At 47.2% G+C, this 13,071-nt stretch overlaps 2 protein-coding genes across 5 annotated transcripts in view; one reads left to right on the forward strand and one right to left on the reverse strand.

Moving 5' to 3' along the window:
- Positions 1–7,959, reverse strand: part of Tmco3 (transmembrane and coiled-coil domains 3) — a 36,037-nt gene extending 28,078 nt beyond the window's left edge. For 2 of the 3 annotated variants that reach the window (XM_005366261.3, XM_013353446.2), the window contains exons 1-4: positions 7,777–7,957; positions 2,888–3,043; positions 1,582–2,097; positions 813–992 (exon numbers count right to left, since the gene is read on the reverse strand). In XM_005366261.3, coding sequence (XP_005366318.1) covers positions 813–992; positions 1,582–2,025 — 624 coding nt within the window. In that variant the 5' untranslated portion in view covers positions 2,026–2,097; positions 2,888–3,043; positions 7,777–7,957. Of the gene's footprint in view, positions 1–812; positions 993–1,581; positions 2,098–2,887; positions 3,044–7,776 lie in introns of all 3 variants that reach the window. The other variant, XM_026788784.1, reaches the window with a different exon arrangement.
- A 263-nt stretch (positions 7,960–8,222) lies between these two features.
- Dcun1d2 (defective in cullin neddylation 1 domain containing 2) overlaps positions 8,223–13,071 on the forward strand; it is a 19,753-nt gene continuing 14,904 nt past the window's right edge. The window contains exons 1-3 of one of the 2 annotated variants that reach the window (XM_026788785.1): positions 8,223–8,773; positions 10,943–11,070; positions 12,648–12,864. In XM_026788785.1, the coding sequence (XP_026644586.1) occupies positions 11,068–11,070; positions 12,648–12,864 (220 nt within the window). In that variant the 5' untranslated portion in view covers positions 8,223–8,773; positions 10,943–11,067. The remainder of the gene's footprint in view (positions 8,774–10,942; positions 11,071–12,647; positions 12,865–13,071) is intronic. The other variant, XM_013353413.2, reaches the window with a different exon arrangement.

The following is a 13,071-nucleotide window of genomic DNA, read 5'->3' on the forward strand; positions in this document are numbered from 1 at the left end:
GGTACTTTTCTAGCAATGTGCACATCTCTGGCTTCAATAGGTACTTTTCTAGCAATGTGCACATCTCTGGCTTCAATATGCCATACTTCCAACAAACCAAAACAAACAAACCCAATAACATCCATTAGCCAGAATTAGGGAATCTTTCAACTAAAGAATTTAGAGGTAAAAATATTAGGACTTATGCTACTTCCAAACATCCACTTTCCTTGATTTATGGTATATTCTTCCAAATATTTGCAGCTCTAGAAAAGCCTTAGAGCTCTTCTTCGAACCCAGAATGAACTAAGTGCCCCTTTCCCTCCCTGTTTTCTATTCTCCCCACACACCGGCATTTACTCTGATTTGTTTTCACCCATAACCGTTTATAGGTTCCCCAAGACCCACAATTCTTGGCATCAGTATGAATTTTCCCTTATGATCTCAACATCGGACAAATGAGAAGCCTAAATCCTATTTCTGCTATAAACCTGTCTTTTGCAGAATTTAACAGATGCCCCAGTAGATAAGCACGAAAAACTCAACCACCCCAAATCCCGAGTCTAGAGCCCCGACCCAAGCTGAGTGGTAAAGCTGGGGCCTGAGATAAGTCATTCATATGGGAGTGATTGCAATTGTTACAAGAGAAAGCAGGCTAGCTAGCTCACTTCTGAGGACATGCCACATGAATTCTGATGTGGCACAGAGGTGTTTTAGTGTACCCTCTCATCCTCAGCTTCCCTAAGATGCACATGTGAGCATCTTGAGCACGCCAGGGCCCATGAGATCATAACGGCTTAGCAGGAGGAGAAGTCACTTGGAGTGCTGCTTACTGATTTATTGTCGTCGAAGGCATGCTCCTCTATCTCCTCCTCCAAACGGTCTGCAGCTTTCCTCACGTCTTCAAGAATCTCGTCGAGCATGGACAGACTCTTGTTTTGATGTTGCATGTTTTTAAGGGCTTCCACTTGGTGTTTTTCTGCAGCAAGGAGTTCCACATACTCTGTCTCTTCCTAACGATTTGTAAGAATTGAAGATCTGGTGAGGGTTTACACCAGGCTATGACTTCCTCACGTCCGTCCACTAAGGGCTCTGATCTGGATTAGACCTACCAGTTTTCTAGGTCAAGGGGCCATCTGTACAGGTGCAACTCTAACTCTGACCAGCAGAGGGAGTCAAACATTCTTACCTGCTCATATATATACACTGAGCTTATAGCAAAAAAGACATGCAGGGCAAGCAACAAGGAAACAGCAAAGAAGCATCCTAAGCAGGCTTGCTCACCACCCATGGAGGTCCTCTGCTAACAGCAAACCATGTGCTGAGCACAGCAACGCCGCAAGCATCATAGTGCCAATCACGAATATTTAGCTACTTTCTGAGTTTACAGGTAACATACAATCCGATCCAGTCAGTCTGAGCTGAGCACTAAGATTTACATGACATGGGTAGGTGCCTTCTGGAAGCAATGATGGCACAAACAGGGCTGTGAGAAAGGTTCCCTCTAGCTAGCCCTCCTAATTTTGTGTGTCACCCCACCCCGATCTCCCATCCCTGCCAGATCCCTAGACAGGGCAGGTTCCCCCCAGATTGGAAGCTGACCTTAATGGCAGCCTCCCTCAAAGCCTCCAGCCGTTGCTTGCTGCTCTCCTTCATGTTGACCACATCTCTGTAATCCCCCTGCAGGGCTCTCTGCAATCCATAGATGGCCTGGAAGACAGAGTTCTCACTCTCATTCAGTTCTTTCTGGAAGATCTCAAAAGTGTGCACCTGGAAGAGCTTCTCCTCCCCCGAGAGTGTGGTGTCTTTCTCCACCGCTCGGATGGCACTCTTCAGTTTGTTTAGCACGACGTTCTTCTGCCGCAGGAGCCCAGTGAGCCTCCGGCAGCTGTCCAGGACCCACTGCTTCCTCTGGGTGGCGGTGGCCCCCTTCCCGCGGTGTAACTTGATGGCATGTTTCGCGACCTCCTCGTGCTCGGCAGCGCTGGCTATCAGGTGAAAGAATGGAAGCAGCATCCAGAAGAGGCTCTCATCCAGGACCTTCATGGTCCAAGGACGAGGGTCGGGGTGCAGGGCCTTCTGCTACATCCAGCTTGCATCTTACACGCACATTCTCAGCTGAAGAAACAGATGAGACATTACATCAACCTCTGAACTATTGTATTCAGATTACAACCAAACACCGAAAGTTAAAGCACCATAAGTGGCGAGTGAAGGAGCTTCCTCGACTTTAGAGACGACTTTAAAAGCTGAAAACACAGCCCTGCTAGGCAGTCATGTCACACGCCTGCAATCCCAGCATGTAGGAGAGGGAAAAAGAAGATTCAGCTGGGAGCTCAAGGCCAGTCTACACCACAGAATGTCTTGTCTCGAAACAAGCCAACAGCTAGAGCAGTAAGTAAATCATACAGCTTCATAAACTGACACGTGTGATAGACAGAACCTGTCCACTCAAGAGGAACCACTGTTGCTGGGCAGTGGTGCTGCACGCCTTTGATCCCGGAACTCAGGAGGCGGAGGCAGGCGGAGTTTTGTGAATTCGAGGCCAGTCTGGTCTACAGAGTGAGTTCCAAGACAGCCAGGACTACAGAGAGAAACCCTGTCTCAGAAAAAAAAAGCAGAAGAAAAAAGTCAATTTTCCCATCACATGGGAAGCCACTGTCTTTGGAGGTGCTGAGTGGCACACTCAGCCACTCTGCTTCCTGGAGCCTTAGGGAGTATTTATTGTCAGTTTTCCCAGGTCAGCCGTAGTTAATGAAGCAGACATTCCAGAGTCTGACGCTCCTGGAACTCTAGGATTTGACCAAAGGCTCAAACCTTTTCCACCACTGAGACTCAGGCTCATCCTCCTTTCCTCTGAAGGGAGACTAACACCACATATCAGTGTTTGGCAAAAAGAACAGAGAACCTGGTTTCTGATGTCTCGCTTTGGGGCGTGGGGAGGTCTTGGTGCCAGGTGGAGCTGAGACAAGAAGACGCTGCCCGAGGCAGGTGACAGCAGTGTCTTAGAAGCTGGTGGCTGCAGTGCTCAGTAACGGTCCCTGAGAAGGAATGACCTTGGAGGCTGAAAAACAGACCAAATCAGAAACAAAGATTAGATAGATCCGGTGAGTTAAACTCTAAGAGTCACCCATGGAACCGGCTGGACATGGACCCTGGTCACAAGGACAGAAAAATATTAATGTTTGTACAACTGAGACATTTTCTTAATTGAGGCTTCCTTCTCTCAGATGATTTTAGCTAATCAAACAATCGAAATCACCAAGAAAAGACCACGTTGTGACTGAAAGCCAACTGTCAGGTTTCAGCAGGGCTTGAGCAGTCTGGCTGCTCAGGCTGGCTAGAGACACATGGAGAAAGAACTCACTGCTTCGATAGCTTTACTCTGTGCCAGTATCAACAAAGCTTTACCCACCCGGGTGACCAACTCACAAGCAAACTGACTATTTCCTCCTACATGGCAATAAACCGGATCTGTAACCTCTATGCTTCCTGCTGCCCTCCTCCTGCTCCCAAGGGGCGTAGTCCCGCTTTACAAGGGCACACGGGGGCTTCTCCAGAACTAGGGCAGGAACTTGGGATCCTTCATTTTCGCTTCCCGTCACTCATCGTCCCCCACACATCAAGATCTCCAAATGTGACTATTTTATAGATGTCACGCCTCAGAAGGCAGTGTGTGTGAGAAGGGAGTATTGCACTCATTTCTGCTTCCTTCCCCAACCTGGTCCCTGGAATCAGTCATCCTCCAGTTCATACAGGAGAGAGTTACTTTTTATAACAACTTTTTGAGGATTTAGTTGTGTAAACAGGAATATTTTTCATAAAAGATACTTATAAACATGATTGAAATTATCTAGACACCCATAAAATATGGCACCTTTTTCCTAAGTTCATTTTATTTTACCTTCAAATCTGCCTAACAGGCCCTATATATTTTATATAGTATTTTTTAAAATTTAGTAAATTAGTAAACATTTTTAGTTTGCTGCTATTTTTAATTGCTTAAAAAGACATTTTGATGGCAGGTGGGATGGTGTACACTTGCAATCCCAATACTCAGGAAGCTGAACTAAGGCAGAAAAGCCAGGAGCTCAAGGTCACTGTGAACTACATAGAAAGTCTGAGGACAGCCGGGGTTACATAAGAAGAACACATTTTCCCCCAAAAGCAATAATGATAATAATAAAATGGAAAGACTCTCTGGTTTTCTGCAATACTGAACAGCCACATACAACAGCTTGGACAGATCACAACACTGGGTGGAGAGATCCCCCAAAGGCAAAACACTGTAAAGTCCACCTAGTGTTCTCAAAATGACAGCATGGCAGGAAGGCCGCGTGGATGAGTGGTCCTTAGCGTTAGGAGCAGGAGGTGGTGGCAATGGCTGCTAAAAGGAGTAGGAGGGACTCCCAAGAGCTAGACAGGCCTGAACAGACGAGGGCAAAGATGCTTACACACACTTATTCACCTGGGGCTCGCACAGCTAAGCCACTCTCCACAGCAGGCAAATGAACAACATTCCAAATGTGACTGCTGACAACTTCCTGCTACTATACAGCCCAGAGGGCAAAATGCTGCTTCTAGAGAGAACAAGTGAAGGATCTACTTCACCTAGTTTTTCTTATTAGTCTTAAAACTGAGTTGGAAATTAATAAATGGGACCTCCTGAAACTGAAAAGCTTCTGTAAAGCAAAGGACACGGTCAACAAGACAAAATGACAGCCTACAGAACGGGAAAAGATCTTCACTAACCCCACATCAGACAGAGGCCTGATCTCCAAAATATACAAAGAACTCAAGAAATTGGACACCAAAAGATCACATAATCCAATAAAATAAACAGAGAACTCTCAACAGAGGAATCGAAAATGGCTGAAAGACACTTAAGAAAATGTTCAACATCTTTAGTCATCAGAGAAAAGCAAATCAAAACAACTCTGAAATTCCATCTTACACCTGTAAAAATGGCCAAGATAAAAAACACTGATGACAACTTATGCTGGAGAGGTTGTGGGGAAAAGAGAACACTTCTGCATTGCTGGTGGGAATGCAAGCTGGTGCAACCCCTTTGGATGTCAGTGTGGCGATTTCTCAGAATACTAGGAAACAACCTTCCTCAAGACCCAGTAATACCACTTTGGGGTATATATTCAAAGGAATGCTCAATTGTGCCACAAGGACATGTGCTCAACTATATTTATTATTTATCTGTTTACTTATTTTTTGAGACAGTCTCAATATGTAGCCCTGGCTGACCTCAAGCTCGTAGAGCTATCTCTGCCTCCCAAGTGCTGGGATTAAAAGTGTACTCTACCAACAGCAAAATTTATTTTAAATTCTAAAGGACACTTGAAAGGGGCACTTATACCCCATATACACACAACAGATAGTTGGCAAAGCCAAAGTCTACGAATTCATACCTAAGGACTACAAGAATTAGAAAACAAGAAAGAGGAAGTAAATGACAGGATAATTCTCATGAGCCCTGAGGAGAGTTTTAAAGCATTGTGTGAGCATTAGAGTACTACTCATTGGTCAAAACAATGACATCTTGAAATCTGCACGCTAATGGATAGAACTAGAAAACAACATCCTGAGTGAGGTAGCCCAGACCCAAAAAGAGGACTACAGTATGAACTCACTCCTAAGTGGACACTGGCTGTAAACAAAGAAGCCTATAGTTCAATGAAGTGAGCCTATAGTTCCTGATTCTAGAGAAGCTATGTAACAAGGTGAACCCTAAAAAAAATATACATAGATCTACCTGGAAAGTTGAAATAGACAAGATCACCTGACAAAATTGGGAGCACAGGGTTGGGGGAATAGGGAGGCTGGAAAGGGAAGATGAGGGGAGAAAAGAGTGGGGAGGAGAACTTGGGGGAACGGGATAGTCAGATGGAGGAAGGACAGAGAGGAGAGCGAGGAAAGAGATATTTTGATTGAGGGGGCCATTATAGAGCTAGCAAGAAACCTGGCACTAGAGAAATTCCCAGGAATCCACAAGGATGACCCCAGCTAAGACCCTAAGCAATAGAGGAGAGGGGGCCCGAACTGGTCTTGCCCTGTAGTCAGACTGATGAATATCTTAAATGTCACCATAGAACCTACATCCAGCAACTGATGGAAACAGAGGCAGAGACCTGCATCGGAGCACTGGACTGAGCTCTCAAAGTTCAGTTGTAGAGAGGGAGGAATGAGAATATGAGCAAAGAGGTCAAGACCATGATGAGGACACCAACTGAGACAGTCTACCTGAGCTAATGGGAGCTCACCAACTCCAGCCGGACAGGGAAGGGCTCAGCATAGGTCCAAACTAGTCCCTCTGAATGTGGTTGACAGTTGCATGGCTGGGGCAGACAGTGGGGCCCTGGCAGTGACACCAGGATTCATCCCTACTGCATGTACTCGCTTTTTGGGAACCTATTCTCTTTGGATGGATACCTTCCTCAGCGTAGATACAGTAGGGAGGGCACTGAACCGTTCCCAAAGCATCGTGCCTTACCCTCTCTGAGGAGTGGATGGGGGAAGGGCAGGTGGAGGGAATGGGAGGAGGGGAGGGAGTGGGAACTGGGATTGGCATATATAATGAAAAAGATAGTTTGTCTTCCTTTTAAAAGAAATTTTTTTTTTTTTTGGTTTTTCGAGACAGGGTTTCTCTGTGGTTTTTTGGAGCCTGTCCTGGAACTAGCTCTGTAGACCAGGCTGGTCTCGAACTCACAGAGATCCGCCTGTCTCTGCCTCCCGAGTGCTGGGATTAAAGGCGTGCGCCACCACCGCCCAGCCTTAAAAGAAATTTTTAAAAGTGAAAAAAGTACTGTGTGAAATTATTAGCCAGGGGAGAGAAGCATTTCACTAGTAGACCAATCCCTGAAACTACTTTGGAAAAGAACAAAACATAATATGGAAGAGGAATAAGATGTCATGAACCATAGCTTCTTGGTGGTGTACAAAAGGTTCAACTAGCTACTTTGTTCAGGACGTTCCAACTCAAGTCCACAAAGAAAGGAGACGGAACCTACTCGCTAGTCAGCTGCCTGTGTCTGTTCTTTCTCTTGTTAGGGAAGCCAAGGAGGAGACAGAGACTGTGAAGAACGAGGCCCTTTCGTGGGCAGCAAATATTTCTCCGTGTAAGCAAATCTACTCTGTGCCCCACATAGCCGAGCTAGATGCTGAAAACGAAGGTGCTAGGGTATATGCGGTCCTACCCTCCTTTTAAGAGTTGGCAAAAGGCTGGAGCCAGAGGTTAAACCTACTGTGCTAGAGAGACCTTCCAAGTCACTTTCAACAGACTTGATTGGTTACACACACACACACACACACACACACACACACACACACACACACAAATCCTACACCCAAACTAAGAACTAGGACTCCTTGAGTAATGTGGAAACCTTGGTTGCTTGTTGACTACACCTCTCAGGCTGTATAAGCTTCCAAGTGTTGCGGGACACCGCACTTCCTGCACCGCACCCTTCCTCAAGACAATCTTGGGGGGCCCGTTTCCAGGTATACCTTTAAAAAGAGGTTCTCAGTACCTCGGGGAGCTAAATCCTCGAGTCTAGGTGAAGTCTTGAGAAGAGGAGCCCCAGAAAAGAAATCACTGGAAAGGTAACTTCCCGGGAAGGAGCCCCCCACAGGAAAGGAAACAAAGGCAGCCCCCGAGGGAACACTCCCCCTTTGGAAGCGACAAACCGTGAAGGATCCCCGGGTAGGAGTCCCTAGGGTTGAGTTCCCCGGAAAGGGACCCCGGTGTAACCAGTCTCAGGACAGGAGTCCCGCAATCGCAGAGCTCACCCCAATGGAGGAGGCCGCTCCCTGGACCTGAGACCTCAGCATCACTGTCTCCGATCGGGAGCTTCCTGGCTCAGCCAGCAGGACAGACGTGGGCCTGCCCACATCCCTTTCGTGGGCGTGGGTCCAGGACACGGAGGACGGCACCGCCCTCTTTTTACTTCAGGCTCTTCAGACGTGCTGCTGAAAAGTAGTCGCGGCCCCTTTAAGCAAGCTGCCGGTGGACAGCTCCGTCGGCCTTTGCACGGCGCTGTGCATGCCGGGAACAGTAGTTTCTACAGCTTGTCTCCTTCCAGTGAGTGCGTAACCTAAGAGCCAGAAAACAGCAACAGCCTCCGAAAGAGAGGTCACGGTTTGCCCAAAACGCCGAACGTCAGGCCGGAAGGGCGCCTGTCTACACTGCACTCGGAGAACGGGAGGCTGAGTTAGCCTCCCAGCCGGCCAAAGTGAAAGTCAGTATAGTGCGCCTGCGCAGAAAACCTGCTGCTAGCAGCGGCGACGGTCGCCCGCGCAGAGGAAAGCGGCGTGCGCTTGCGCAGAAAATTGAAGCCGCTTCAGCAGCGTTGGGGAGCATGGTAGGTGGCAGCGTCTGCGCTTGGCAGGTGCGGCCAGAGGCGAGCGCGGAGGTCACTGCTCTGTGCTGGCTTCGGGATCATTGGGCGGAGGAGTCCGGGTGTCCCCGTAGGGGCTCTGAGGGAGGGACACGGTTGACTTGGAGAGGCATGGCTCTGCCTGTAGGTGTGGGGAGCCTGGTTGGGTCTCTGGGAGGGCAAAGGCTCCTGACCGGCCCAGTGCTGCCCTGACCAGAGGGCGGGACGGGGCTGTGAGTGCGACGGGTGACACCTGCCTGATGGGCGGAGCCAACCCGCGTCGAAGTGGGCAGTGACGCCGACGGGGGCGGAGCTGGCCGAGCTCTGCCAGCTCTTGGTCCGCGGAGGTTTCTGGAAGAGAGGGAAGGAGGCAATCCCGGGGAGGTGGTGCAGGCGCCTGACTCTGCAGGGTGAGGATGGTTTGCGATCCGCGCAGCTGGCGCCGGGAATGGATGTCACCAATTGCTCGCTCTTTTCCAAAGCCAAGATCAGGCTGGGGATCCTGTAGATGGGAGAGACTGGCAGGACGCCGAGGTAGAGGAGGGTTAGCTTAGAAGATCTGTGCACAGGCGTAGATGGCGGGAGAGGCACCTGACAACCCCTTTCCTTGGATTTGGGGTAGCCATGCTCTGAGAGGCTGCGGGCGGATGGGAACCCAGGGAGACAAGTTTTGTCTCTGTTTCTAGAGCGATGTCTGCTTGTCTTGGAGTTTGTGCAAAGGAAAGCACAGGGTTCTTTGGGAGAGCCTCTTAGGGAGGCAAGAGGGGATGGAATGGATACTGAGAAGGGTGAGGCTGGAAAACTAGAAGGTACGAACCCAGAAACCAAGAGATTAAGAGCAGCCGAAAGACTCTCCTGACCAGCGGCTAGCAGAGCCAGCGGCCAAGCCCCTCATGCCTGTGCCCTTAACTGGGAGGCTGAAAATCTGGAAGCGGTTGGATTTAAGGACCCACTCTCCAGGCCTGGACCTGCAAAAGCACAGTCAACCTAAAGTGGGCCACAAATTTATGTGATCAAATGGTTGTCCTGTGAGCCTAAGAGGAGGTGCCTCCGGAAGGACATTTTACAGATTTTTTTTTAAATCTTATATCGAAGCACCCTTGTGCCTAAATTGTGCCTTATTGTACACAAGGTAACACATAAAGCGTTTGAAGCTTTTTCATTCCCGCTTCCACTGTTCAGGTCCCCTGTCCTTTTCCATGCCAGCCTCTGCTGTTCAAAAGGTCCACTTGTCCTGCTTTCTGTATATCTGATCGATTATCCCTTGCTGAAATGATTCTGAGCAGCTGCGGTTGTGTGTGAGGCACTGTGCTGAGCTCTGGGAGACTATGGAAACACTGGTCAGTGACTTCAGGCACTTTCTCAGTGGGCTACTGTAAATGTAGTTTGGAAACTTGTGAGGAGTGAGGCAGATGAGCCATTGAAAACAGTGGGCAGAGAACTCACCCGAAAGGTTGTCCCTGAAGGAGCTCCATACATCTCTTCTTGAGATGGTTTTCTTAAAATGAAATGTTTTATTGTAATTTAATAGAGCAAAAGGGTTAATTAACACTTAGCAGTCCAGGCTGAAGTGATGGCTCTGCCGTTAAGATTAGTTGCCACCAAGCCCAATGACCTGAGTTCAATCCCTGTAATCCTGGAATCCAGATGGTGAATAAGTAAAACCAACAATACAAGTTGTTTTCTGACCTACACACTCACCCTAACCCTAACACACACACACACACACACACACACACACACACACACACACACACTAAGTAATTGTAAACAACTTGCACTAAAAAAAAAAATCTGTGCAGGGCTGGAGAGATGGCTCAGAGGTCAAGAGCATTGCCTGCTCTTTCAAAGGTCCTGAGTTCAATTCCCGGCAACCACATGGTGGCTCACAACCATCTGTAATGAGGTCTGGTGCCCTCTTCTGGCCTGTAGACACAGACAGAATATTGTATATATAATAAATAAATAAATATAAAAAATAAAAATCTGTGCATTTTAAACAATAAAATAATGAGACATAGAAAATGTCCTCTAGGACTTTGGTTCCCGGGACATGCTAAACTTTATCTAAAGTCACTTGCCTAAGTAGACCTTGGCATGGATTTCTCATCTGCTTACATGGATGGACTTGGAGCTCTTTTATTTTCCTGTAATTTTTAGTTTATAAGCCATTTTTCTTAAGGAAATTATTACCAATTCACCTTTCTTCCCATTGGACCTGAGTTTTCTTAGCTGTTTTTTTGTTTGCTTGTTTGTTTGTTTTTTCTTTTTTGGTTTTTCAAGACAGATGTTCTCTGTGAAGCTCTGGCTGTCCTGGAACTCACTCTGTAGACCAGGCTGGCCTCGAACTCACAGAGATCCTACTGCCTCTGCCTCCCAAGTGATGGGATTAAAGGCATGCGCCACCACCACCTGGTTTTTAATGCAAAGCGAACACTTTTTAGATTTAGCTGTGGATTATTGGTTTTTAAAAACATTTATTACTGGGGCTGGAGAAATGGCTCAGCAGTTAAGAAGACCCGAGTTTGGTTTTTAGCACCCATGTGGCGGCTCACAACTGTCTTTAACTCCAATTGCAGGGGATCTGTCACACTCTTCTGGCTTTTATGGGCACCAGATTTTCCTAACCTACTCCCGTTTTCTTCTTTGCTGTGGCAGCTAGCGGCTTGGAGCCTGCTTTCCAGCCCATTTTCAGCTCTTGTACATGGTATGCATGTCTTTGTTTTAATCCCTTTCTTGCCTCCCCCCCCCTTTATTTCTTCATCTGCACCTTGCTATTCATTATGTATTTCTGTAAGTTAAAATTTATTCTGTTACTACTATAAATTCTCATCTTTATTTGAACAAAAAAAGTGCAGTCCTCTTAAGTAAAAATTGTTCCCTTATTATTGTTTAAAGCTTCTTGTTTAAAAAAAAAAAAAAGAATCCTCAGGACAGGTGACAGACCACTGTAGCTTGGCACTTTCCTAGTGTGCATGAGATCCCAGGTTTGATCCCCATTTCTACTGAATAAAGAAAGAAACTGTTTATTATGGAGTCTGTTTTGATTTCTAGAAACGAGCTCATCACTTCTGGTGTTGCTTTCCCTGAGTTACCTTAGAGGCGTGGCTGTGCTGGTCAGCAAGCATGCAGATGCACTCTTTCGCTGCAGACTATATATAGCGCCGTTCCTCGGCAGTGCTATTCCTGTCTCCCCACAGCCTCTGTTTCACTTTTCATCTCACGGTTTGTGTGCTCCCTTGTGGCCCTTTGTAATTTCCTCCAGTGTAGCGCTTAGTTATTTGTGTGTTTCCATCAGCACCGTTCTGCTCCTAAACTAAGAAAAGCCTTAAAACAATAGTGCTTCCAAACTGTCTGTTTCCTCAGTATTCACTGGAGCCCGAACTTAATGGAAGCTCCTGATTCTGCAGGGGGGGGGGCCTGGGATATCATCAAGTCCCCGTGTTGTTGGCAGGGTACCAGATGCGTATTACTGAGATATTGTGCTAATGTTTTAAGGGGGAGGGGAGCAGTATTTTATACAAAGGGAACATGCTTTTCTTTTTGGGTTTTTTTTTTTTTCTTCTTTTTTAAGACAGACTCACTTCGTAGCCCTGGCTGGCCTGGAACTTTCTGTGTAGACCAGACTGGCCTCTGAATATCCTCCTGCCTCTGCGTCCCATGTGCTGCAATTAAAGGTATGCACCACCATACTTGGCTCGCTTGCTTATTTATTTATTTACTTTTTATAGACAGGACTCCCAGTATAGCCCCTTAGAGCTCATTGCGTAGAGGCTGGCCTTGAACTCATTCATAGTCCTCCTGTCTCTGGCTCCCAAGTTCTGAGATTACTCATGTGCATCTCCACTCCTGGCTTATAGTATATTGTCTATAAAAGGTTGATTTTCATCGACTTTTCGTTAAACTTTTATATATTTATTACTGTAGCTATGCTTTCATTTCCATTTTTAGAAGACTATGCAGTCTTTTGACTGATGAAGAGCAAGGTTTTGGTCCCTGCTATTCTGAAAGTTGGGTCCAACAAGAAAAATAAATCCAGTTAAAATGTAGGTGTAAAATGTAAAAATAGACGTATGCCATGTGGTGATGGTGCACGCCTTTGGTCCCAGCGCACAGGAGACAGTAGCAGGTGGATCTCTGTGAGTTTGAGGCCAGGCTGGACTACAAAGTAAGTTTCAGGACAGCCAGAGCTACACAGTAAAACCCTGTCTCAAAAAACAAAGAATCAAGGCTGAGCAACCATGTATTCATTGGCTTTCCCACCTTTTTGTTTTCATCCCAAAGCATAAACTTAAATCAACTCAGAAGGACAAAGTCCGCCAGTTCATGGCATGCACACAAGCTAGCGAGAAAACTGCCATCTACTGCCTGACACAGAATGAGTGGAAACTAGATGAGGCTACAGATAGTTTCTTCCAAAACCCAGAGGCGTTCCACCGAGAGTCTATGAAGAGTGCGGTGGACCAGAAGAAACTGGAGCAGCTCTATGGCAGGTACAAAGGTAAGGGGTACAATAGCAGCAAAGCCAACCAAACGCTATAGTGCGCATCTCGGATGATGGTAGTGGACGAGCACACGGGTGATGCTGGTGGACGGGCACACGGATGATGCTGGGGCACACAGATGATGCTGATGGATGGGCACACGGATGATGCTGGTGGACGGGCACATGGGTGATGCTGGTGGACGAGGAGCACGGGTGATGCTG

This window comes from Microtus ochrogaster, unplaced genomic scaffold, assembly GCF_000317375.1.
Source record: "Microtus ochrogaster isolate Prairie Vole_2 unplaced genomic scaffold, MicOch1.0 UNK7, whole genome shotgun sequence".
Classification (NCBI taxonomy): Eukaryota; Metazoa; Chordata; class Mammalia; order Rodentia; family Cricetidae; genus Microtus; species Microtus ochrogaster.